This window comes from Natator depressus, chromosome 6, assembly GCF_965152275.1.
Source record: "Natator depressus isolate rNatDep1 chromosome 6, rNatDep2.hap1, whole genome shotgun sequence".
Taxonomy (NCBI): domain Eukaryota; kingdom Metazoa; phylum Chordata; order Testudines; family Cheloniidae; genus Natator; species Natator depressus.
The window spans coordinates 18,381,635-18,407,659 of record NC_134239.1 but is presented as its reverse complement, the minus strand read 5'-3'; the positions used below and the strand labels follow the sequence as shown (position 1 = coordinate 18,407,659).

At 47.7% G+C, this 26,025-nt stretch overlaps 1 protein-coding gene across 1 annotated transcript in view; it reads left to right on the top strand.

Annotated features, from left to right (window-relative positions):
* Positions 1 to 26,025, top strand: part of LOC141989733 (NACHT, LRR and PYD domains-containing protein 3-like) — a 137,247-nt gene that overhangs the window by 22,691 nt on the left and 88,531 nt on the right. Inside the window, exon 5 of the mRNA XM_074956658.1 lies at positions 14,908 to 14,997. Within this exon, the coding sequence (XP_074812759.1) occupies positions 14,908 to 14,997 (90 nt within the window). The remainder of the gene's footprint in view (positions 1 to 14,907; positions 14,998 to 26,025) is intronic.

The following is a 26,025-nucleotide window of genomic DNA, read 5'->3' as shown; positions in this document are numbered from 1 at the left end:
TAACTCTGGTTAACAACTTTTTTGCCATGTAATCTTAGAGCTGTTATTCAGGAAGAATTGGCAGAAGTCAGATGCATCCTGGATGTGAAGATTTATAGAGAAGGCTGAGTCAAAGATGACCACCGAGGTTATGGGCCTGAGTGACAAAGAGGACAATGGTGCTGTTCACAGTGACTGAGAAAAAAGGAGGAGGAAGGCTTGATGGGAAGATTCAGGAATCTGTTTTGGCTATGTTGAGTTTAAACTGACAGCGAGACATCCACAAGGGAAGGTCAGAGACAGGCTGAGATTTTAGTTTGAACAGTAAAAGAAAGGCCCATAGCAGAAAGGTAGATCTGTGAGTCATCAGTATAGAGATGGTAGTTGAGTTTGTGTTTACAAATAAGATTGCCCAGAGACAAGTTGTGGAGGGAGAAGAGGAGGAATCAAGGATGGGTCCCTGTGGAACACTCACAGAAAGTTAGAGGGGGATGAGGAGGCTCTTCCAAACAAAGCACTGAAGGAACCATTAGAGAGGCGGGGTAGAAACAGGAGAGGACTGAATCATGAAAGCCAGTGGAGGGCAATATTTCAAGAAGAGCATGATTGATGATTTCAAAGGTGGCCAACAGGCCCAGGCAGATGAGCATGGAGTACTGGTTCTGAGCTTTGGCCAGGAAGAGGTCATTAGAGACTTTATCAAAAGTGATTTCTGGGGAGTGCAAGGGATGGAAGCTGGATTGAAGAGAGTCTAGGATGGAATTGGGGAGAGTATTTCCAGACAGCAATTGTAGACAACAAATTCAATGAGTTTAGAGAGAGAATGGAGATGGGGCAGTAGATGGAGGGGCAAGTGGGGCAAGGGTGGGATTTTGAAGAAGAGAGAGACTAAAGCATTCTTGTATAGTGAGAGCAAAGAGCCAGAGGAGAGTGAGAAGTTAAAAATAAGAGGGAGTGGATGAGAGAGAGGGAGCTCAGGAGATGGGATGGGATGGGGTCTGTTGAGGGGCTGGCTGTGTTCTCTGGGCTGGCAACATCACCTAATGGTAGGTGTCAAAGTGAAATAGAGCATTAACTTTCCTGAAGTCGATGCAAAACCTCATTGAGCCATCTGTTTTTGGTATTAGGATGATGGGGCTCACTTCCCACTCACTACGGGATTCTTCGACAGCCCCCAGGACTAGAATTGCCTTAAGTTTCTTTGGCAAGGGGCGATGGCGGTCCTGTACCTTCTGTCCCAGAGTGTATTGGTGATGTGATAGTGAGTCAGGCTCATCCTCTCTGGTCATGTTGAGACTATCGCAGGGAAGGCCCAGGACCATTGACTCAGTTGGGCTTGTTGTTCCAGGCTGAGATCCAGACCCACTGGGACAGAGGATGAGTCTGGTAGAGCCAATGCTTGAGGTACCAGTTCTGGTGCTAGGGATATCAACAAACTTTAAATTTGCATCTCCTTCCATTGCCTTGGCAGGTGGATTTTGTAGTTCATGAGCCCTACCCTCTGGACCACCTCAAACGGCTCTTGCCACCAGTAACAGTAATACTTGGTCATCTCGCTCAAACATCTGCAGTTGGGTTCCCAATTGTACAGGTGTTCTTGGGTTTGTTGGGCTCTCAGTAGATTCTCCCTGGTGAACCCCCTCACCACCACCCCGCCCAGTGTCTTGAGTTGTTCCAGCAGTTGCAGTATATACGGTACTGAGCCTATGACCCAGGACTCTTGCTTCTCCCAAGTTTCCCATAGGAGATCTAGAATCCCCCTGGGCTGCCACCCGTACAAGGGCTCAAAATGGGGAAATCCCGTAGAGGCTTGGGGTACCTAGCCTTTGGTGAATTAACAACACTGGTAGTAGCCTGTCCCAGCGTTGTGGGTTGGTGTCAATGAATTTCCTTAGTGTGGATTTCAGGCTGCCATTGAACCATTCCACCAGCCTGTCAGTCTGTGGATGGTAGACTGATGTCTTGAGGACCTGGATTTTCAGTAATCTACAACACTTTCTTCAACTGAGACAAGAAGTTGGACTTTCCGTTCATCAGGATTTTCTTCGGGATTCCAATCCTGGTGAAGACCTTCATTAGCTTGCCCACTGTGGCAGGTGCCTTCGTTGTGCACAATGGAATGGCCTCAGGATACTGGGTGGCATAGTCTGCAATCACCAGTATATACCAGAACCTAGACCCACTCTTCTTCAGGGGTCCTACCAGGTGCATTCCTACCCACTCAGATGGTATTCCCTTTATGGGAATTGGAATCGGGGTGCCTTGGGCATCCCATTGGGCCCTTTCAGCTGGCAACCAGGGCTTGAGGCACAGAAATCGCACAGAAACATTTGGATGCCTGGCCAAAAAAAAGCTGTGGGCTACCTTTTGCAGTGTCTTGTCTCTACCCAAGTGTCTGGCACATGGCACCGAGTGGGCCAGGAGTAATAGCCCCTGCTGGAACATCTTGGGAACTAACAGCTGCTGCAGCATCTTCTGGGTTTGCGGGTCTTTTGTTACTGGTACAGTCTCTTGTTGTGGATTTCAAAGGTAGGTCCCTGTGATGTCTGATGTCCCCAGTCCCCTCCCTGTCAGGGGTAACTATCTGGTCCCCGGCAGGACTTAGGACTTCTCTCTGCTCCCACAAAAAGTCCTCATTGTTCATCAGGCATTCTTGGCCTGTCTTTTCCAATGCCTCCATATCTGTGGGGCATGACACTGCTGGCTCTGCCTGGTCTGAGGGACTCTCATCTGAGTCCTCCATCTCCTTTTGGACCATGAAACCCCTCACTTTTGGGCCTGGGTTTGTTTCTGTGGGGTGGTTGCTGCTCCATTGCTTCAGGATCTCCATTGTTTCAGGAAACCACCTCTAGTCCCATCCCAGGATTACAGGATAGGCAAGGGTAGTCACTAGGCTGACCTGGCAGGTTTCCTCATGGCCTTTTACTTTAAGCTGTACCTTGGTTTCTGAGTAGGACTGTCCATCCCCATGTACGCACAGATGATAATATGGGCCTGTGCTGTGTCAGGGGATTCCACCAGGCTGGTCTGGACAAGAGTTTGGCTGCACCCGGAATCCACCAGGCCCATTATCTGGGTGCCGTTGACCCACACTGGAGCAGTAGATTGGGCGTGTCCTTCTTCTGAGCTTGTGGGCCTGTGGCCCATGCCTTTATATAGCTACAATCCATAAAGGGGCACTCCAACCTGAAAAGCCCCTCCCTCAAAGCATTGGCCCTTTGGGACCCCTGCCAGCATGCTCCTTTCTAGGATGGTGTGTCTCCTTCTCTCAGGGTTTTTCATCTTCCCTGTGTAGCGTATCGATACTCATGTTCTTCCCTGTGGCTGAGTGTATCTCTTTCAGAGTGGTCAGGTCAGTGGTCCCTGTTCTTCTCACCTCACCTGACCTCTGCTGGTATTTGGTTCCTTACTCCCACGGCTTCCTGACTTGGGGCCGAAGGGGCCAGGTCCTTGTAAGTCATGCAATCCTCGATGAGCATCACCACTTCGGACAGGGTCAGTGGCCTGTAGTGCTTCATCCAGACATTGGGCCAGCACGTGGGGTTGGACCTCAGGGGTGATTTCTCCTGACGAAACCTCTGTTGGAACATTTCTGGACTGATGCCCAAGTGGCAGCCTTTATCTTGGCATAGTCCAGCACCTCTGTAGGGTCTAGGATCTGATATGTGGCTTGTGTGGGGTTGGTTAAATAGGAGACCACTTTGGTAGCCCAGTGTTCTGGTGGCCAGCATGTGGTGGTGGCCACCCATTTGAAGGTGACAGAAAGGCCTAAGGGTCATCCACAGGTCCTGGTTTTGTGGGCTGATATGGGCAGCCTGGCAGGGGGGTTGTCTCCCACCAGCCCAGGCGTGGTGACATTGGATTCCCCTTGCGGATGTAGTTGTGCTGACATCAGTTGAATCAAAAATTCTTGCTGCAGCTGGCGCTAGGCCGCCAACTCATGCATCAGCTGTTGCTGCTGTTCTTGTTGCTGGGCCCTCTATTGTTGCTGTTGGGCCGCAACGTGTTGTAGCAGCTGCCCCTGATGCCGTTGGGCCACCTGCTGCTGCTGGCTCTCCAACAACCACTTCAGCAGCTTTCCTGTGTCCATGGTTTCCTTGCCACTTAGCCCCCTTAACTCTCTCTCTTGCCTTTCTAACAGGACCCAGACAATGTCCGCATTCTCCACCAAGTGTGTGTGTGTGAGGGAAGGGGGGGTTGACTGTGTGTTCTGGGCCAGAAGTACTGCCTAAATGTGATACTCCACAGTGTAAAGCCTAACTGTGAGAGTCCAAGAGTCAATTTCCTTGGCAGTTACAGTTTCAGGTAGTGTCACCCACTGGCAAGAGTCCATAGGCCACCTCACTTAGCAGCTATAGCTCAGGGTAGTGTTACCCTCTGGTAGAGTCCAAAGGCTGTTTTGCCTAGCAGCTATAGTTCAAGGTAGTGTTGCCTATTGGCAAAGGGTGGGTGGTAGGGGAACATGGGCCCACCCTACTCCACCAGGTTCTGACTTAGGGCCCTTCCAAAAAGGGGCCCTTGCACAGGGCTCAAGGCCTGATGCCCCTAAACGAGCTCCCCGAGTCACTTCCTACCCTTGTTCCAGTCCTTCCTATGTCATCGTGAGTTGGACTTGGGGTCTCTCCTGTGTTCCCCTCTGATCCATCTGCGGAGTCTCTTCCGCTGGCCTCAGCGACTCATCACCCAGCTCAATGGGCTTCCAGTGTCTCGGTCCTGTCAGCATGGAGCCCTGGCAGCTTCCCTGCAGGAGGCTGCTGCACCTGACTTCTCTCCTCCTTAGTCAGCCCAGACTGAGCTGAGAAACTCCCTTTTCAATGTGCCCTCCACTGAGAGCATACCCAGCAGAGGTGAGGGGCCCAGAGCACCTCTTTAACCCTTGCCTAACCAATGCGGTGTTGGTAAACCCTGTCACAGGGTCACTGCCATGGTTGGAGGGATTGGAGGAGAAAAGCAGACAAGAAATTTCTGTGTCAGTGGCTGAGGAGAAGGAGGGGTGAGTGGTAGGAGGGCAGTGTGAGGTGGGGCAAGGCGAGGGATCAGAATTTAGTGACATCCTAAAGTGCGGGTACGGGGGAGGGAAGTGGAAGTCAAAGGCGATGAATAGTTGACTGGGATTACAGGCATGGGATTCAATTAAGTTGGAGAAGAAGAGTTGTTTAGATAGGAAGATGGCAGAACTGAAAGAGGAGAGAACAAATCTGTAGTGGAGGAAGTCAGGTTGTTCATATGATTTCTGCCAGAGACACTCTGTGACGGGTTCAGTCACAGAGACCCCCTTGGAACTGTCACCTGATGTGCTGAAATTACCACTGAGCCTGTTTTCCCTGCCAGCCTGGGCCCCCAGTACCCTGTCTTGTTGAGCCAGACGTGCTAGCCTGCTGTAACACAGACCCAGGGTCTGGGCCATGCCCCTTAACTGAAAACAGGACAGCAAGATACCTGTCTCCAGCACTCAGATACCCAGCCCCAAAGGGATCTAAACCCCAGAAAAATCTGCCTTACACTATATAAAATTTTATACAATATAAATTCATATTGTTCATCCTCTTTATCAAAGAAAGAGAGATATGCACAAACAGTTTGCCCCCACAGGTAATAACTGCTTACACTGGGTTTATTAATAAACAAAAGTGATTTTATTAAGCATAAAAGGTAGAACTTAAGTGGTCAAAAAGTAACAGACAGAACAAAGTAACTTGCCAAGAAAAATAAAAGAAACATGCAAGGCTAAACTTAATAGACTAAGAAACTGGTTACAAGTGATAGCTTCTCACCCTAGATGTTATTTCAGGTAAAGTCCTTCTCAGGTCAGTGTTGTCTTTTCTGACTTGGGTCCAGCAGTTCTCTCCCACCCCCGTGGTTACAATCCTTTTTTTCCAGGTGTTTTCAGGTATCTCTTTGGGGTGCGGAGGCAGTCTCTAAAGCCAGCTGAAGACTCTCATTGTTTACTTCCCCCGCCTTAAACAGAATTTCCCTAATGCGGGAAACCTTTGTTTGATTCCCCACCCCCCTGTCGAAAAGTACCAAATTTAAGATGGATTCCAGTATCAGGTGACATGGTCACATGTCTTTATAAGATCCCAGTTTCCATTGTTCATAGGCTGGCCCATACATACACAGGAAGGCTTGCAGGTAAACAAAACCTTTCACGGCCAATTGTTCTGGTAAATGGGAGCCATCAAGTTCCTAAAGCACCATTAATGGCCCTCACTTAGCATAATTACAATAGGACCTCAGATTTATACTTCATATTTTCATATTCAGATATAATAATGATACATGCATACAATAGGAAAATCACATTCAGCAGATTACAACTTGTTCAATGATACCTTACAAGGGGCCTTTCGCATAAAGCCTATTCCAGTTATGTCATGTTCATATTCACAAGCATATTTTCATAACACATATGAGTGCAATGTCACACACTCAGCTGTGTGGAGCAGGAGCAGAGGAAATGGACGTTGGGAGTGAGCCAGGGATGGGGGGGTGTGGACCTTGTGTTGGAGGAGAGGGGGAAAAGAGCCAAGGGTGGCAAATGGAGAGAATCAGTGACCATGTTGATTGAAAAAAAGGGGGCAGAGGGCTGAAAGAAGAGAAGTAATACACATTGATGGACTCAAAGTCACAGAATGACCCGGTGGCAAGACTTTACAGAGTGACAGATGCGGATGGTGAAAGAGACCAGGGGATGGTCAGAGAGGGGGAACTCAGTAATGGGGAGAGTAGTGTTTGGTGAAATGGGCCTTTTGGGGAGTGGAAGAGTTGAACCGGGTTTGCAGGTTGAATGAAGAGATGAGAGTGAGGGGCTGGTGGCTAGAGGGTCAGATAGATCAACAACATAGAAGTTGAAGTCACTGATGATGAGTGTGGGAGATTGTGAGGAGAGGAAGAAAGAGCCAGGAGTCAAAATCAGAGGAAGACTGACAGGGAGGAGCTGCATAGGTGATAGATGACAACAATGCAGAGAGGAAAGGACAGTCAGATACAAGGCTCTTCAAAAGAGGAGCGGGAGTGAGAAGGGAGAGGAGGGAAAAGTTGGAAGGAGTCACATGATGTTTCCAGAAAGATATTTGCTTCCCAGACTGGCAGCTCCTGAGTGAAATTGACATTTTTGACATTCAATTTCACTTAACAGCTGCCTGGAGCTCCCAGGGTCTGGGAGTCTGAAGCAGTCCTGCTATGTAGACTGTCCCAGGGTCAGGGACATCAGGGCTTTGACTCCTGAGACAGCCTGAAGTCTGCAGCACCAGGGCCATGGATCCTGGGTCAGTCTGCATGGCAGGTGTCACCCAGAGCCATGGAGCAGCGAGCCTAAAAGTCCCTTGAGACCTGATGCTAGTCAGCACACCAGGGCTGGCAGGCATCCTACTGAGGAGCTGTGGATCCTGGAACACTAGCAGAAGTTTAGTAGAAGCTACAATACATTCAGGGAAATGTTTCAGTCCAGCAAATCTGCATTCTTGAATTAAATTAAGTTTCATCAGAAAATTTCTGACCAGCTCTACTTTCCAGGGCAGCCCTTATAAATGGTCATTCTTCTCCATTCAAGCAACATCTCTAAGACGGTCCATATGGATAAATACCAGCCCAGGGTATGTGCCTGGCTGGCTCTTAGGCTCTATTCCAGGGAGCTGTCTCTACCTTTTGGGAATATACCTGAGGGAGATAGCCTCCAAAGTTAGCAAAGGGGTAACTGGAGATACTAAATGCATCACTTTTAAGCCATTCTGTCAGATCTGTCATTTTGGAGTGGTGCTGTATCACTGGAGAATAGCCAATGTTGCACCTATATTTAAGGGAGGCGGGAGAATAGTGATTGGGGCAACTACAGGTCCATTAGTCTGACCTCAATAGTGTTCAAGGTTTTAGAACAAATGTCAAAGGAAAGAACACTTACAATCTTGGAGGTAAACAGAAAGGGGGATGTTCTACAACATGGATTTACCAAAGGAAGATCGTGTCAGACTACACTGATTTTTTTTTGAGAAGATAATTATTTTTTTAGATAAAAGAAATAATATATTTGAACTCCAGTTTAGCTTTTGACATGGTACTACATGATAAATTATTAATTACATTAGAAAAGATTCAGAGGGGTAGCTGTGTTCGTCTGTTTCAGCAAAAACAACTAGGAGTCTTGTGGCACCTTAAAGACTAACAAATTTATTAGAGCATAACTGAATAGTACAAGAATTGTAAGGTTGGTAAGGAACTGGCTAAAGAGGAGATGACAGTGGGTTATGCTGAAAGGTGAACGAACAGGCTGGAGGGAGGTTACTATTGGAGTTCCTCGAGGATCAGTCTTGGGACTGATCTTATTTAATATTTTCATTAATGTCCTTGGCACAAAGGCTGCCTCTACACTTGGAGTTATGGGTGTGATTCCCTGCTCATATAGACATACGGTAGCTCAATGAGAGCAAGTGTGAGTATGTCTACGTGAGTTGGGAATCAGACCCATAACTCCAAGTGTATATGTGACCTGACTATGCATGTAGAAGCCTGAAAGGAACATGTAGGTGTCTCATGACAAGGCTTGACACTTTTGGGAGACGTCCGACTCATGTTATTAGTGCTTGTTGAGTTTTGCACAATATATGTGAGAGCAAGGCCAAGAGACTCTCAGATGGGTTGGAGGGAGAGTGGAGAGACATTTGGCTTGTTATAAACACCCAGAGAGCTTCTTCTATCCAGTGTCTCCCTCACCAGGGGACCCAGAGTCAGGGATGCCTTGTGCACATGTTTTGAAAGCAGAGCACTGGACAGTTAAATGTGGAAGGATTAACAGCATCCCCAAAGCATGTATTTGCAAGTACATGGATCCTGAGGCCATTGCCACATTCATGCCCTATGCCTTGTTCTGTGCTGAGGTCTTGGACTTCCTTTCTGTCTGGAGAGAGGAGCATGTCCAGTCTCATCTCTGTAGTAGTCACGAGGATGCCAAAAGTTATCAGCAGCTAGTGCAGCAAATGTGGGAGAAGGATACTGCAGGGTTGAATTTTGTCCCATGACAAAGCCAATGAGCTGCAGCAGAACTATACAAGTACCAAGAAGAACAAGGGCTTTGGCGGTGTGCCAAGTGCATGTGCATACTATGAGATGCTGCCCAAGACCAAGAGCCTGAATAGGAGGAGCATACCCTTGGCAGATACATGCTTTCTGGGGAACTGAGGTGTGCACTACACAACAACGCATATTCACTGCATGCCCCCCCCCAAACTCGTGGTCCCCTGGAAGTAGTGCAAGTACCAAAGTCCCATTGCCAAGGGGTTGTGGGTGAAAATGGGATGCTTTGAAGTGTTGAGTGCTGGATAATTTTTTTTGAAAACCATAGTCTATGGAAACAGGCAATAGTAGTGAAAATATTAATTATTGTGTCTTTATCTTCCAATTCAGGGATGTGACTCTCATTATTTTAGACACAAGTAGGTTTAATCACATGTGCTTTAGGTGACCCCATGATTGAAGACTAGCAAAAATTCTTAACTTATTAATTATGAATAACTTAATAACAAAGAAAAAACAACATAAGCAAGCAAAGAACAATAGGTAATTTCAGTTGCAATTGTTCTGTCTTTGAACAGAAATTACGTGTGTGGGTGGAGGCACACTTTTTTAGATATGTTAAAACAAAGTAGATTATTTCCCCAAATTAATAGTGAATTTTGTCCCAGTGTCTTATATATTTCCAGAAAAAAAGTTGAAAATACATATCTGTAATTCAGGGTAAACAGCATAACAGGGATGTTGAAATCATCCCCAAACAAAACTTTATCAAACCCAGGAACTTTAGAGTTAAGGTTAAATTGAACATGTTTGGATTTATTTTAAGACATAGAAATGCATAGTTAGGGGACCCCGGCAACCTCAACTCTGCCCTGTAGTTTCACCATGCAATAACCATGTGATTATGACTTAAAGCTCTTGTAATAACAGTGTTACAGGGCTCACAGTTTAGGGAGTGCAATCCAGACCATTGAGCGGTTGTGTCACCTCACGACGCCTTGCTGCTGTAGCTCCCAACCTGGGCTGACACAGCCAGCCTACATGAGCATGCAGGTCAGACCCTGAACGTCTGTGTAGATCTGCAGTCTTGGTCCAGCAGACTGTGACTCCAGAAGCCTGCCAGCAACATGCCAGTCACACTCTGGATTCTACAAGCCTTGGTGACAGCCAGCAAGATGACCCCAACACACTCCCAGTCCTGAATTGCCCCAAAACCGTGTGCCCTGCAATGTCCAGCCCTCCCCTGGACAGTTCAGAGAAATAATAAGGTTCATTTGTTCCTCTAGGGAGACAAAACACACCAACTTGCCACATGAACTGGAGATGATATTCACTTTAGTACACTCACAACACCGTTGGTTTAGATTAATAGTAAAACAAGTTTGTTAATAAACAGATAGGATTTCAAGTGAGTTCAAATATAAGGAATAAAGTTAGAAAATTAGAAGTAAAACAAAACAGAATATGGTTCTAAAAGTCTAAAACTTAATCTAGCAAGGTACAATCTTTGCCTAAGCACCTTTCTCACGTATGTTCAGTTCCCAGAGACATCAACCCTGCCCCACCCCAGGTTGAAGGACCATCTTTTTCAGTGTCAGGAACCGGGAGGAGAGCAGTCTAGCCTAGTGGCCAGGGTCAGAGCCGTAGTCAGTGGACAGAAGCCAAAGCCCATGGTAAAACTGGGAGGCAGAAACTGGTTACCAGAACCAAAGGTCGAGCTAGAGTCCATAGTCAGGAGCCAGAGCAAAAGGTCAAAACCAGAGGTCAGGAACTGGAACAGGAAGGGTATCAGGCAAGGATGGGTTCAAGGCAGGGGACAGGACAGAGGCAAGTTCAGGGGCAAGGCAGGAGCAGACACAGTGGTGGGCACAAGCACTGAGAAGCCAGCAGTCTCCTGCTATCACTGCTGGCTTAAGAGCTAGCCTGCTGGCCTCTGCAGCCAATCAGGTTGCGTGGTTAATCAGGCAGTCTACTGCAGGCCAGCTGTGGTGATGAGGCTGCCCAGAGACTAGCTTTCCTGCATGCCCAGATTCCTGACACTACAGTTCCTTTGAGGGCACTGTCTAGGGGCCTCAGGACCTGGATTCTCAGGGTAAGTGTTGTGGAAGACGTGCAGGAGGATCAGGGCTCTGTAGGATCCCATGAACACTCATCTGGGCCATGCCCATGTCAGTCAACTAGACAGTGTAGTTTTCCTTGGACCTGACAAGAATCTAGAATCTGCCAAACCACATTTTCTTCTTGGCCCTGAACTGTTATAGATGGAGAAGAGGGAGCATGTAGTGGTTTTATATAGCCACCTTGTCTAAGGCCCAATAGTCAATACATGGACAGAAGAAACCTTTACAAAAAAGATTGGAGCATCTGCTGGGGATGTGGATGGGTAGATGAAACCCTTCTGAAAGTTTTCCCTCAAATACAGGTGGAGAGCCCAAAGTTTGGGTTCAGAGAGGGCAGATATCTTACCCAATAGGATCTTGGCTTCTGGCTGGAGATCAATTGGGCAATTGTAAGTCAGATGTGGTGGCAGGATGTCTGCCTTCCCCTTCTCAAAAACATCAGCCAAGTCATGGCATTTGTGGGGGATCTTGGCCACAGCAGGTGAGGCCGCGCAGGGCCCTGAGGGTCCTCGTGGTCCTGCTGTCTGTGGGTCAGGATCTTCCAGTGGATGACATGTATCACAGACTGCAGTGGTGTGTTTCTAGGATCCTGGGCGGCAGGATAGCCAGCAATGCCTGGAATTAAAATGTACGGTCCTCTTCCATGAGTGATTGTGAGGGTCATGGGTGGTAAGCCACGGCATACCTAGGATAATGGGAGCATGAGGGGCCCAGATTAATCCAAATCATAGGGTTTCCTGATGCCCCCAGATAGTGATAACTGTTACTGACATGGTCTGGCAGGTCTTGAGGAGAGGAGAAACCCATCAATAGTCTCAACCGGATCTGGAGGGTCCTTCCATAGGGTGTGAACCGCATGGGTCTTAACAAAGTTTACATCCATGAAGTTACCTAGAGGCCCCAACTAGGGCCTCTAGGGGGATCTCAGAGCTTACCAGTAGTCGAATTAATAGAAGAGTCCAGAGCTGCGTTTGAAGCTGACTTGGGGTCTCTGTGCTGTGCTGACTATGGTGGGTGCTGGGAGCTTCTGGAGAGGGGACAAGAACAGCTCAGTCTGGGCCCCACCCCAAGGGCTGGGGACCTGGCATTTCCCAGCCCTAGTTCCTCACAAATCTTTGCTGAACACATCAAGGCAAGCTGGCTGGGTCTCCCACAATATAGGCACAAGCCTGAAACCCGGCATCGGTGCTTCTCCAAGTTGGAGAGGTGCAGGCAAACCTGGTGGTCCTCCATGAGCTCTGATGCTGGGGAAGACCTGTGTGCCTGGGGTGTCGGAGGCCTGAGGGGTGGCGGCTTCTGGAAAAATTGAGGTACGCTCATAACACCACTCTGTGAGGCAATCATCAATTGTGATGCACAATTCAATCAGGCTGTCCAAACTGGATAGAGAGTCCTCCCGGGCAAGCTCATCCTTAATCTCCTCGTTTAACCCCAGGAGTAAATGGTGACACTGTACTGCCTCGTTTCACCTGGTGTCAGAAGCCAACTGACAAAATTCAGCAGTGTACTTGGCTACAGGCTGATCCCCTGCTGTAAGGCCTGAAGGGCTGCCTCAGTGGTCCGCACCGGATTGGTGTCACCAAAGATGGTGGACACAGCTTGAATGAATTCCTCTAATTGTTGCAAGAGGGAGCTGGACTTTTCCAGGAGTGGGGAAACTCAGGCCAAGGCTTCCCCAATCAACAAACTTAAGATGAGCCTCACCCGGGCCTGGTCCGTGGGGAATGATCGGGGGCATAGGAAGAACAGGAGCTGACATTGGTTCATAAATCCCCCAAAGTTGTCCCCACCTCCATCAGATATGTCTTCAGCTCCAGGAGGGCACAGTAGGAGGATCCAGCTGAGCAATCTGTGCCTGCAGGGCCACATTCTGCGATTGCAGGGTTGTTACCACCACGTGCAGGTTCTGGATAGTGTTTGCCAGTTCTACTGGGGCCTTAGTAGAGTCCATGCTAGAGCTGAGACATAAATCTGACATCAAGAATTATAACATTCAAAAACCAGTAGGAGAACACTTCAATCTCCCTGGTCACTCAATAACAGACTTAAAAGTGGCAATTCTTCAACAAAAAAACTCCAAAAACAGACTCCAGCGAGAAAGTGCAGAACTGGAATTAATTTGCAAACTGGACACCATCAAATTAGGCCTGAATAAAGACTGGGAGTGGATGGGTCACTACAAAACTAAATCAGTTTGTTAATCTGTAAAGTGCCACAAGTACTCCTCGTTGTTTTTACAAAAAACTAATTTCCCTTTGCTAAATACTCACACCTTCTTGTCAACTGTTTGAAATTGGCCACCTTGTTTACACTGGCCTCATTAACACTACAAAAGTGAGTTCCACTCCTTCTTGTCAACTGTTGAGAATTGCCTACTTCCAACTTAAGTTGAACTGGCTTGTTACCACTGACCCCCCACTTGGTAAGGCAACTTCCATCTTTTCATATGCTGTGTATTTATACCTCCCTACTGTATGTTCTACTCCATGCAGCTGATGAAGTTGGTTTTAGCTCACAAAAGCTTATGCCCAAATAAATTTTTTAGTCTCTAAAGTGCCACAAGGACTCCTCGTTGTTTTTGCTGATACAGACTAACATGGCTACCACTCTGAAATCTTGATCTTACTTTCACTGAGCTAAAGGGGAAAAAAAAAAGCTTGTTCAGTCTCTCACTGGCATTTTCTCCAGCCCTCAGATAATTTTTGTGGCTCCTTTCAAGTGTTTCAACAACCTTTTAAAAATGTTGACATCAGAACTGGACACAGCATTCCAGTATCAGTCTCACCAATTTACATTCGTAAAAACACCACTGAGGAAGGCTGAAGAGGGGTGGACTGACATTTTTGATTCTTGTTGTCTTTGTTGGTTGCTCCATATTAAGAGGTAGGACAAGCTCAGCAATGAGGATATTCATAGCTGAACTCAGCAACCGCTTTCATCAGCACTGGTTTGGTTTAATGGATTACAAAACACGTTTACCAAGGAATGCTACTACATGGTCAGTGGTCACATGTGACCACTGGGCGCTAGAAACTTTGGTGGTGCAATAAGGATGCCAATAATGTACATAGATTGAGAATCCAGCCAGACCATCATAAGGTCCTAGGTAGAGATTGATCCGGGTGGTGCTTGATCTGCAAGGAGGCTATGCCTGTTTGGGATTTGCCATTATGATGATAATCCAGCACTATTTCTTATACAGATGCTGCCTTAAAATTAACTTGCCCTGTTACTCTCTTTGGTGTCAGGAGCTAATAAGCCACCATTTCCGCTTAGTTATGGTGATGTGATTTCACAAAATGCAACACCAATTACACATTGCTGAGTGAGAGTCATCATACTTAAAATTGTAAGCAAATACTCCTCTTTTTGGGTAAATTAAAATCAACTCTCTTAGTTAGAGAAACACAATCATTCCTAGTGTATCTCCAGAACTGATTTGAAAACAACTGACCAACACAAGAGCGTAAAACCACTGGAGACATTCCCATTGGTGTGAGTTTTTAGAACTGCATGTGAATGCTCAGAGTACCACAAGTTCAAAAAATGAATAGGTTACACTTAGCAGAACCTATTCTGTTTGACTCTGTGTATTTAAATGTATATCTATGTATCTTAGCGTACTTGATATATTTTTGGTTTGGAGGATATAAGTGTGAATGTAATGAATTGAAATGGCAGAATAACTCCTGTGCAGTGCATGATCATACCATATAAGAGCCTATTTTAGTATTCAGGAAATAGAATTAAAATTTGTCTCCAGAGAACAACATAGAAAGTGTCTATTCTCTCTTTTCAGGGCACATCATCAGGATGAGCTACATCATTCTCCTATTTACCTGCTCTGCCAAGCACTGAAGGCTTCAAACTCTAATTTAAAGACGCTAAAGTAAGAAATTGTTCCTTCCTTTTTTTAAAAAACTCCCCTTTTTACTGCTGTTATCCCAGAAAGGCTGCAGCCCGGACAGCTCTTCACCATGGCTGTTCAGGAATTTGTTTAACTGTCCAGTCAATGGGGCAGATTCGCAGCTAGTGTAAACTGTCATAGCTCCATTGAAGTCAAGTTTCTCCAGCTGAGTATTTGCTGGAATACGTGTGGGTTTGGCTTATATGGCAGCCCAGCAGTTCAATGACATTTACCCCAATTCCCATAGCAACAAGTCAGCAGGAGAGACAGAGCTAAGCAGTGTGGCTGGGTGTGGTTTAAGGTCAGGATAGACTCAGGAGATTGGAGAGAAGACTTTAGGTATTTTAATCTTAGGTATTTCTAAGTTGCCTGTCACCGTGGTGTCTAAACCCTGTCAAACACTTCCCAGGTTACGCAAGACCCGACTTACGCAAATTCACACTTACAAAAAAAGCTCCGTAAGCCAGAAATAGAATTTTCGAGTCGTGGAAATTTTTGTGTAATGTACGGGTATAAGTTTCAGACTTATGCAAAATTTGAGTTACGCAAGGCTTTCTGGAATGGAACGATTGCGTAAGTCGGGGAGCGTCTGTACAAGTCTATTTGTTTACCATTCATGTATCCTGGTTTGATCTAATTTCTCCCTGATTCAAAGGTCGGGTTTTGGAGGGGAGCAAGGGATGTTTTTTCTCTCTCTCTTTGTACCATTGTGATGGTTCTCGGGGCACCCAGGACTGAGAGTCAGCTCAGTATCCCCTGAGTCACTGAAGTCCTCAAATCATGGTTTAAAGACTTCAAGTTACAGAGAGTCCACCATTTACACCATTGAAACCTGCAAGTGACCTGTGCCCCATGCTGCAGAGGAAGGCAACCCCCCCCAGCATCTTGGCCAATCTGACCTGGGGCAAAATTCCTTTCAAACTCCAAATATGGCAATCAGTTAGACCCTGAGTTTGTGGGCAAGACCTGCCTGGCAGATACCTGGGAAAGAATTCTCTGTAGTAACTCAGAGCCTTCTCCATCTAGTGTCTCGTGTCCAGCAGTTGGGGATTTTTGCTACCAGCAGTCTCCAATGGACCATATGCCATTGTAGGCAGTCCCATCATGCCATCCCCTCCAGACTAACCTGATCTTCATTGAGAAGATAACTTATTTTTTGGACAAAATAAATGCAATAGATCTAATCTACCTGGATTTCAGTAAGGCATTTGATACAGTTCCATATGGGAAATTATTAGTTAAATTGGAGTAGATGGGGTTTAATATGAGAATTTAAAGGTGGATAAGGAACTGGTTAAAGGGATGACCACAGTGGGTCATACTGAAAGGTGAACTGTCAGGCTGGAGGGAGGTTGCTAGTGGAGTTCATAGAATCATAGAAGATGAGGTCTCTTCCAACCCTAAGGAGTTCATCTAGACCAACCCCTTGCTCAAAGCAGGGCCAACCCCAACTAAATCATCCCAGCCAGGGCTTTGTCAAGCTGGGCCTTAAAAACCTCTAAGGATGGAGATTCTGCCACCTCCCTATGTAACCCATTCCAGTGCTTCACCACCCTCCTAGTGGAATAGTGTTTCCTAATATCCAACCTAGACCCCACCATGCACTGCAACTTGAGACCATTGCTCCTTGTTCTGTCATCTGCCACCACTGAGAACAGCCTAGCTCCATCCTCTTTGGAACCCCCCTTCAGGTAGTTGAAGGCTTCTATCAAATCTCTCCTCACTCTTTTCTGAATAAGACCACTTCCCTCAACCTTTCCTTATAAGTCATGTGCTCCAGCCCCCTAGTCATTTTCGTTGCCCTCCACTGGACACTCTCCAATTTGTTTACATTCTTTCTGTAGTGAGGGGGGACCAAAACTGGACGCTATACTCCCGATGTGGCCTCACCAGTGCCGAATAGAGGGGAATAATCACTTCCCTCAATCTGCTGGCAGTGCTCCTACTAATACAGCCTAATATGCCATTGACCTTCTTGGCAACAAGGGCACACAGTTGACTCATATCCAGCTTCTCATCCACTGTAATCCCCAGGTCCTTTTCTGCAGAACTGCCGCTTAGCCAGTCGGTCCCCAGCCTGTACCAGTGCCTGGGATTCTTCCATCCTGTGTGCAGGACTCTGCACTTGTCCTTGTTGAACCTCATCAGATTTCTTTTGGCCCAATCCTCCAATTTGTCTAGGTCACTCTGGACCCTATCCCTACCCTCCAGCATGTCTACCTCTCCCCCAAGCTTAGTGTCATCCGTGAACTTGCTGAGGGTGCAATCCATCCCATTATCTAGATCATTAATGAAGATGTTGAACAAAACCGGCCCCAGGACCGACCTCTGGGGCACTCTGCTTGATACCAGCTGCCAACTAGACATCAAACTGTTGATCACTACCCATTGAGCCCAGTGAGCTAGGCAGCTTACTAGCCACCATATAGTCCATTCATCCAATCCATACTTCTTAAACTTGCTGGCAAGAATACTATGGGGAACCCTATCAAAATTTTGCTAAAGTCAAGGTATATCATGTCTACCAGTTTCCCCATATCCACAGAGTCAGTTATCTCATCAGTGAAGGCAATTAGGTTGGTCAGGCATAACTTGCCCTTGGTGAATCCATGTTAGCTGTTCCTGATCACCTTCCTTTCCTCCACATGTTTCATAATGGATTCCTTGAGGACCTGCTCCATGATTTTTCCTGGGACTGAGGTGAAGCTGACCTGGTGAGGTGAAGCTGACCTGAGGTGAAGCTGGTCTGTAGTTCCCTGGATTCTCCTTCTTCCCTTTTTTAAAAAATGGGCACTATATTTGCCTTATTACAATCATCCAGGATCTCCCCTGATTGCCATGAGTTTTCAGAGATAATGGCCAATGGCTCTGCAATCACATCAGCCAACTCTCTCAGCACCTTTGGATGCATTAGAACTGTCCCCATGGACTTGTGCATGTCCAGCTTTTCTAAATAGTCTTTAACCTCCGTCGCATACTGTGGTGCCCCAGTAAAGCAGTCTGGGAGCTTTTCTTTGTTCCTCAGGGATTGGTCTTGGGACCAATCTTATTTAACATTTTTATTACTGACCTTGGCACAAAAAGTGAGAGTGTACTAATAAAATTTGCAGATGACACAAAGTTGGCAGGTATAGCCAATATGGAGGAGGACCGTAATATCATACAGGAAGGTCTCAATTATCTTGTAACCTGTAATAATAGAAATGGGATGAAATTTAATAATGCAAAATGCAAGGTCAGGCATTTAGGGACTAAGAAAAAGAATTTTTGCTATAAGCTGGAAGTGACATAGGAGGAGAGAGACCTGGGTGTATTGGTTGATCACAGAGTGACTGTGAGCCATCAATGTGGTGTGACCAAGAAAAAGGCTAATAGAATCCTAGGATGCATCAGGTGAGGTATTTCCAGTATTGCCATTATACAAGGCACTGGTGAAACCTCATCTGGAATACGGTGTGTAATTCTGGTCTCCCATGTTTAAGAAACATGAATTCAGTCTGGAACAGGTGCAGAGAAGGGCTACTCGGATGATCCTTGGAACGGAAAACCTACAGTATGAGAGGAGACTCAGGGGGCTTGGCTTGTGTGGCCTAAGCAAAAGAAGGCTGAGGGGAGATATGATTGCTCTGTATAAATACATCAGAGAGATAAATAGCAGGAGGGAGAGGAATTATTTAGGTTAAGTGGACACAGGAACAAATGACTATAAACTGGCCATCAACAAGTTTAGGCTTGACATTGGGCGAAGGTTTCTAACCATCAGAGGAGTGAAGTTCTGGAACAGCCTTCGAAAGGGAGCCGTGAGGAGCTGGCTAAGTGTATGGAGGGGGTGGTATGATGGGACTGCCTACAGTAGCATGCGGCTCATTGGCAACTGCCTGTAGCAAAAATCCCCAACTGCTAGACACGAGACACTAGATGGGGAGGGCTCTGACTTACTACAGCCAATACATCAGAAAATGATTATAACTTTGCAAAAGTACTCATTAATGTGACACAAAGGCCCAGAAAGGAACTTCTTATAGCATCTGTACTTGCAAGGGCATCTATAAATAGGGAAATCAGGGAGCTGCAACAGGAGGAGTTTGCCTCCAATACGACACATTTCCAAAACAAAGTCTGACAACTCAGACAAGAAACAGAAAATGGCTAGCCTGACAACAGCACTGTGATGGGTTGGGTCACAGAAATTCCCTCAAGACTGTCACTAGATGTGCTAGGTTACCGCTGAGAACAAACCCCCCTGCCAGAAAAGGGTTCCTACTGCTCCCATCTTGCTGGGCTGGACACACCAGTTGGCTCCAGGACAGACCAAGAGGTTGGGCCACGCCCCCCTGAAGTTCATAGAAACTGAGATTCACTCAGTTTAAGGGCTTCTTAGTTAACAGTGACTTTTCCAGCACCCAGTATTCAGTCTTTCTGGGAGCCTAAACCCCAAATAAATCCGTTTTACTCAGTATTAAGCTTTATACAGGATAAATTAGTAAATTGTCCGCCCTCTATAACACTGATAGAGAGATATGCACAGCTGTTTGCTCCCCAAGGTATTAATCACTTACTCTGGGTTTATTAAGAAACCAAAGTGATTTTAAGAAGTATAAAAAGTAGGATTTAAGTGGTTTCAAGTAATAACAGAGAGAACAAGGTAAGTTACTAAGTAAAATAAATCAAAATACGCAAGGCTAACTTAATGCCCTGAGGATCTAGTTACAGGTAATATCTCACACTCAAAGATGTGCCAATAAGCATGCTTCACAGACTGGATTCTTTCCTAGCCTGGTCCCAATCCTTTCCCCTTGTACAGTCCTTGTTAGTTCCAGCTTACATCACAGGTGATAAACAGGGGTGTTCTCCTGACTAGCAGCCTCTTGAGCCAGCTGAAGACAAAATGGAGGGGCTTCCAGGGCCTTTTATATTCTCTCTCTTGTTGGCAGAAACCCCTTTATTCTTCTGCGCAAAATCACAGCAGCAAGATGGAGTTTGGAGTCAAATGGGCAAGTCACATGTCCATGCATGACTCAGTGTGCAAGTAGAACAGCCACTGCTCACATGTTACCTCAAACGTTCCCAGGAAGGCTCCTCAGATGTGGATTGGAGTCTCCCAAGGCCCATTGTCAGTTAAGTGTTTCTTGACTGGGCACTTATTCAGAATAGTCCTTTCTCAAGAAGTTGACAAAATGTTTCACTGATGCTACTCGAAATCAAACACACTGAGATACAAGCATAGAGCCAACGCTCATAACTTCCGATATAAAAATGATACATGCATACAAATAGGATGAATATATTCAGTAGATCATAACCTTTGCAAAGATATGTTACATGGCATATTTAGCATAAAGCATATTCAAGTTATGTCATATTCATATTTACAAGCATATTTTCATAAAGCATATGGAGTGCAATGTCACAAGCACAACAAAGTAATTCTAGAGGACTGGCCAGGGGAAAATCCCAGGTGCCTCCACCGTAGAACCATATTGGTGCAAAATATAATGTAACATCAGGGGTATTGGAAAGAATGAGGCGAGATCATGTTATATACAATCCAAAATGTCATGAGAGCCCTGACACAGCAGTGCCCTATGCTGCACCCGGAAATGGAAGGGCTGCAGGGATAGGAACCACCTAGTCACTCTTGTGTTCTTCTCCTTGTTTCTGTGCATCCATTGGAGTGGGGCGTGGTCTGTCACGAGGTAAACCGCCGCCCCAGTAGGTAGTAGCGGAGAGTCTCCATCGCCCATTTTACCGCCAGACATTCCTTTTCAAGGACGGCATTCTTTTGTTCCCTGGGGAGGAGTTTCGAGCTGAGGTACAAGATCAGGTGTTCCTCCTCCCCTACCATCTGCGAAAGGACGGCTCCTAGCCCTACCTCCTGTTTGTAGGATGAATTCCTTCTCGAAGTCTGGGGCTATGAGTACTGGATGGCAGCAAAGGGCTGTCCTTAAATCTGCAAATGCTCCTTCTGCCTCATCAGTCCACTTTACTATCTTGGGGCCCCGAGCCTTTATCAGATCCATCAATGGCCCTGCTCTTGTGGCGAAATGAGGGATGAATCTCCGATAGTATCCTACTATCCCTAGAAATGCTCTGAACTGCTTTTTGCGGACTGGTCAAGGCCAACCTTGTATTGCCTCCACTTTGTTCCACTGGGGTTTCACCAAACCTCTCCCTCCTACATACCCGAGGTATCTGACCTCAGCTAGTTCTATTACACACTTGAGAGGGTTGGCAGTGAGACCGGCCTTCCGCAGGGCATCTAGCACCGCTTCTACTTTTCCTAGGTGCGTTTCCCAGTCAGGGCTATGGATGACTATGTCATCTAGATAGGCGGTGGCATACTTGGCATGGGGTCACAGCAATTTGTCCATAAGTTGTTGGAATGTTGCAGGGCCTCCATGGAGTACGAAAGGAAGGACGGTGTATTGGAACAGGCCATCTGGTGTAGAGAAGGCAGTCTTTCCCTTGGCATTCTTGGCCAGGGGAATTTGCCAATATGCTTTGGTCAGGTCCAGAGTGGTTAGGTATCGGGACTTACCTAACTGATCAACTAGCTCGTCAATGCGTGGTATCGGATAGGAATAGAATTGGGATACTTCATTCAACTTCTGGAAGTCGTTGCAAAACCTCAGGGTGCCGTCAGGCTTGGGGACTAGGACGATAGGGCTGGACCACTGGCTGTGGGATTCTTCAATAACCCCGAGTTCCAGCATCTTCTTCACTTCTGTCCTAATTTCTTCCCTTTTAGCTTCCAGTATTCAGTACGGTCTTATCGTCACCCTTACTCCAGGCCTGGTGACAATATGATGTTGGACCAGTGTCGTATGGCCCGGCTGTGAACAGAACACGTCCTGGTTCCGTTGGATCATATCAATGACCTCTGTTCATTGTTCTAGAGTTAACTCAGGAGATATCTTCACTTGCTCCCGTGGGTCATCTGTCTGGGGTGGAGCTCCCCGAATGATCAAGCACGTCTCTCGGTCAAGCCAGGGCTTCAGTAAGTTGATGTGGTAGATTTGCTCTGGCCTTCGGTGGTCTGGTTGTCTGACCTTATAGTCCACCTCCCCAATGGCTTCCACAATCTCATATGGTCCATGCCAACTGGCTAGGAGTAGCATCATCACCCGTTCTCCCGGCTGAAATCTCTGTACTTTCGCCCAATAGTTGTAATATGTCTGCTGGGCCTCTTGTGCTTTTTCCAAATGTTCTCGTACTATAGGGGTTACTTGAGTTATTCGCTCTCTCATCTGTGTCATGTGCTCACTGACATTCTTTCCTGGGTTGGGTAGTTCTTCCCAAATCTTCCTTGGCAATATCTAATATTCCGCATGGGTGGCGTCCGTATAGTAGTTCAAAGGGAGAGAAACCAGTGGACGCCCGGGGGACTTCCCGTATAGCAAACATTAGATACAGTAGAAGGGTATCCCAGTCTTTTCTGTCCTGTGCTACCACCTTCCGGATCATACTTTTAAGGGTACAGTTAAACCGCTGGACCAGTCCATCTGTTTGTGGATGGTAGACTAAGGTCCGTATGGCCTGGATGCAGAGTAGGGTACATAAGTCTTTCATTAATTTTGACATGAAAGGGGTTCCTTGGTCTGTCAGGATCTCCTTAGGGATGCCCACTCTGGAAAAAACCTGGAATAATTCTTTTGCTATTGCCTTGGATATGCGGTTTCTTCAAGGAATGGCTTCTGGATACCGCATGGCATAGTCAAGGATGACTAGTATGTTTCGGTGGCCCCATGCCGATCTTTCCAGTAGGCCCACTATGTCCACGACTTCAACATTAGGCAAAGGTACTAATGGGGACCACAATTGAGGTCACGGGCTATGCAACTGGCATTCAGGGCAGGAGGCACAATAGTGCTGGACCTCTGCACATATTCCTGGCCAATAAAACCTTCTTAGGACTCTATCCAGTGTCTTGTCTACTCCTAGATGTCCCCCAAATAGATGACTGTGAGCTAACTCTAGTACTGCCCTTGTGTATCTCCGTGGGACTAAGAGTTGTTCTAGTTCTTCCCCTCGTATTTGCGCTATCCTGTACAACAGATCGCATTTGAGCACATAATATGGCCTTGGCCCTTTGGTCTTTCCTTCCATGGGTATGCCATTTTCTTCCACTACCTCCTCCCTCACATTCGCATATAGCAGGTCATTGGCTTGGTCCTGCCCGAAATTCTCATGTGCAGTACTGATCTGACCTAATTCCAGGGGGCCTGTTTCTACTCCACCCCCTGGGTGGCCCCTACTTGGGCTAGGAACCGCCTCCGAGTCCTCACTGGCCTGAATTATCTCCTGGCCTCCTGAATGGGTTCGCCTACCAACAAGGGAGGTTTTCTGGTTCTCTGCTAGAATCCTGGTCCCTAATCTTTTATCTGCCCTCCTTTCCTGCCTAGACTTTCGGGGTTTTCCAGGGGATGAGAATAACTCTGGGGCAAATTCGGCAAACATTGTGGTGAGGTTATCTGTAGGTGCCGCCATCCCAGCCCAGGGGTTGCTACCCTCCCCTGGCTCTATTGCGGGGAGTAAGCTCTCAAACCCAGGGAAGTCCCTACCAATTAAGACAGGGTAGGGGAGCCTGGGGGCCACCCCTGCAGTCACCCTGGTAGTATTCCCCTGGATCTCAATCCGTACCGGGATTGTGGGGTAGAAATTTACGGTGCCATGAACGCATGTTACCCCTGTGTTTTTGGCCCGGGTTAGTTGGTCTTGCCCCACCAACTTCCCCGAGACCAGCGTGACAGCACTCCCGGAATCTACTAATGCTATGGTCTCAATACCATTCATTTTTACTGATCTTGTATATCCATGCAAGGTCATTGCGACCCCTACCAGGCCGATTAGACCACATTGCTCCCCGTGATCCCCCAGATTACATAGCATAGGCTCTTCCCTGTTGGGGCATTGGGCATATGCCCCAATTCCCCACACTCATAACACTGCCCCCTTATTGCGGCTGCTGCCCTCTGCCTGGGGCTATTTGGCCGGCCCCCCCAGCCCTCTCTTCCCAACCCCCCAGGTCCCTTCTTGGTATCAGTGTCTTTCCTCCCAGTTATGGTTCTTCTGTAGTTCTCGACAGTCCGGGGCTTTGGGTTTGGGACTGGCTTCCTGGTTTGCTGTGTCTCACTCCCTGGGGTCTGGAACAGTTCATGGGCTGCCAGCTGTCTTTCCACGAGGGAGACCAACTCATCATAGGTGGAGGGTCATTCTGGCCAACCCAAGCCCGGAGGCCTGGTGGTAGCCCCCTCATATACCGGTCCAGTACCAGGAGCTCCATCATCTTCTCAGAGCTGAGGGCCTCAGGGCGCAGCCATTTCTGGGTCAGGTGGATCAGGTCAAACAATTGCAATCAGGGTGTCTTGTCCTCCGTATACTGCCACTCATGGAACCTCTGGGCTCGTAATGCCATGGTTACTCCGGTTCTGGCCAGGATCTCTGCCTTCAGCTGGGGATAATCTGCTGCAGTCTCCGCGGCCATATCGTAGTAGACCTTCTGGGCCTCCCCACACAGGAACGGGGCAAGGATACTAGACCACTGATCTTGGGGCCAGGCCTCCCGCAGGGCTGCTCTTTCAAAAGCCAGGAGGTATGCCTCCACATCATCCTCCCGTGTCATTTTCTGGCAGTGGCTGGCCCATATGGTCTGGGTCCCGTCGCAGTTGCGGTTCAGCTCCATAAGAGCCTTCAGCTGGTTCACCAGCTCTTGCAGCAGGGCTCGGTCCCAGGCAGCCTGACTCATCAACAGATGATTAGTCTCCTGCTGCATCCAAGTCGCCTCCTGTTGGGTGGTTCCTTGGACCCGGGTAGCCTCCTGCTGGGCTGCAGCGGCTTTTATTAGGGCCCTGACCACGCCATCCATCTTAGGGATGGCAGGGTTTCGGCTAACCCTGGTTTAAGTCCCCAGCGTGTATATCCCACTTCTGACACCACGTGTGGCAAATTGCCAGCACTACTATGATGGGTCTCGCGCTCTCTCTTCTTGGGGGGGGGATTCAGGGCACCGTTTCTTGCCCCTGAACTGGGGTATTAACTGCCCCACTAGTGTCCTAGAGGAGGGGAGTGGAGAGGGAGGGACCCAGGCCCGCCCTCTACTCCAGGTCCCAGCCCAGGGGCCCTAGGGATAGCGGTAAACCACTTGAACTAGCGGTTCCTTCCCTTGGGCTACTTCCCTTTTCTGCCCTTCAGCTTGTGGGGCTTCCTGCCCTCCCTCTGCACAAACCAGGTGTCCCTTTACCTAGGGTCTTGGTCTTCTGAGCCCACTGCAGCACTTCTCCAAACTCTCCTCTGCTTTCCTCCAAACTGCTCTCTGCTCCCACACCAATCCACTCTGCTTCAACTCCTCCCTTTGTCTGATTGAAGCAGGGGGTTTTTATCAGGTGACTGGCTTCAGGTGCTCTAATTGGCTTCAGGTGCTTTAATTAATCTATAGCAAACTTTCTTCCCTCTACAGGGAATAAGGCTCCCTTCTAACACTTTTCTGCTACTGTAGGGCTGTTTTCTGATCCTTAGTACATTCACATATCCGGGCGGAGTTCCTCTGGGCGGCGTCCACTGACTTCCTTGACACCTTCGAAGAGCGGTGGGCGCTGTCCGGGGTTCTCTGCTCGGTGACCCCGTCCGGTTCCCTCCGTCTGACCCTTTGATTGAGGGGAAGAGCGAGAGACCCCAGCCCCAGCCGTCGCCTCTGTGGATACCATCATCACTGTCACCTAGGAGGGGTCCTATAACACCTGGGTGTAATTCCCCCCCACCCCAAATCGCCCACCCTGCAGCCGTGCCCATCTTGTTGGGCACTCTCAGGAGAGGAATAATCGGTGACACTGGGCTTGGCACTAGGTAACTCGAGGGGGTGGAACACCACGAGTGTCGAGGAAGCCCCCCCGCTCTAGGCCACCAGGTAACTCAGGAGGGTGGAAGACCACGAGTGTCGAGGAAGCCCCCCCGCTCTGGGCCCAGGCTAGCCTGAACACTTCTCCCTCCTGAAGGCTGCTGTGTCATACCTTC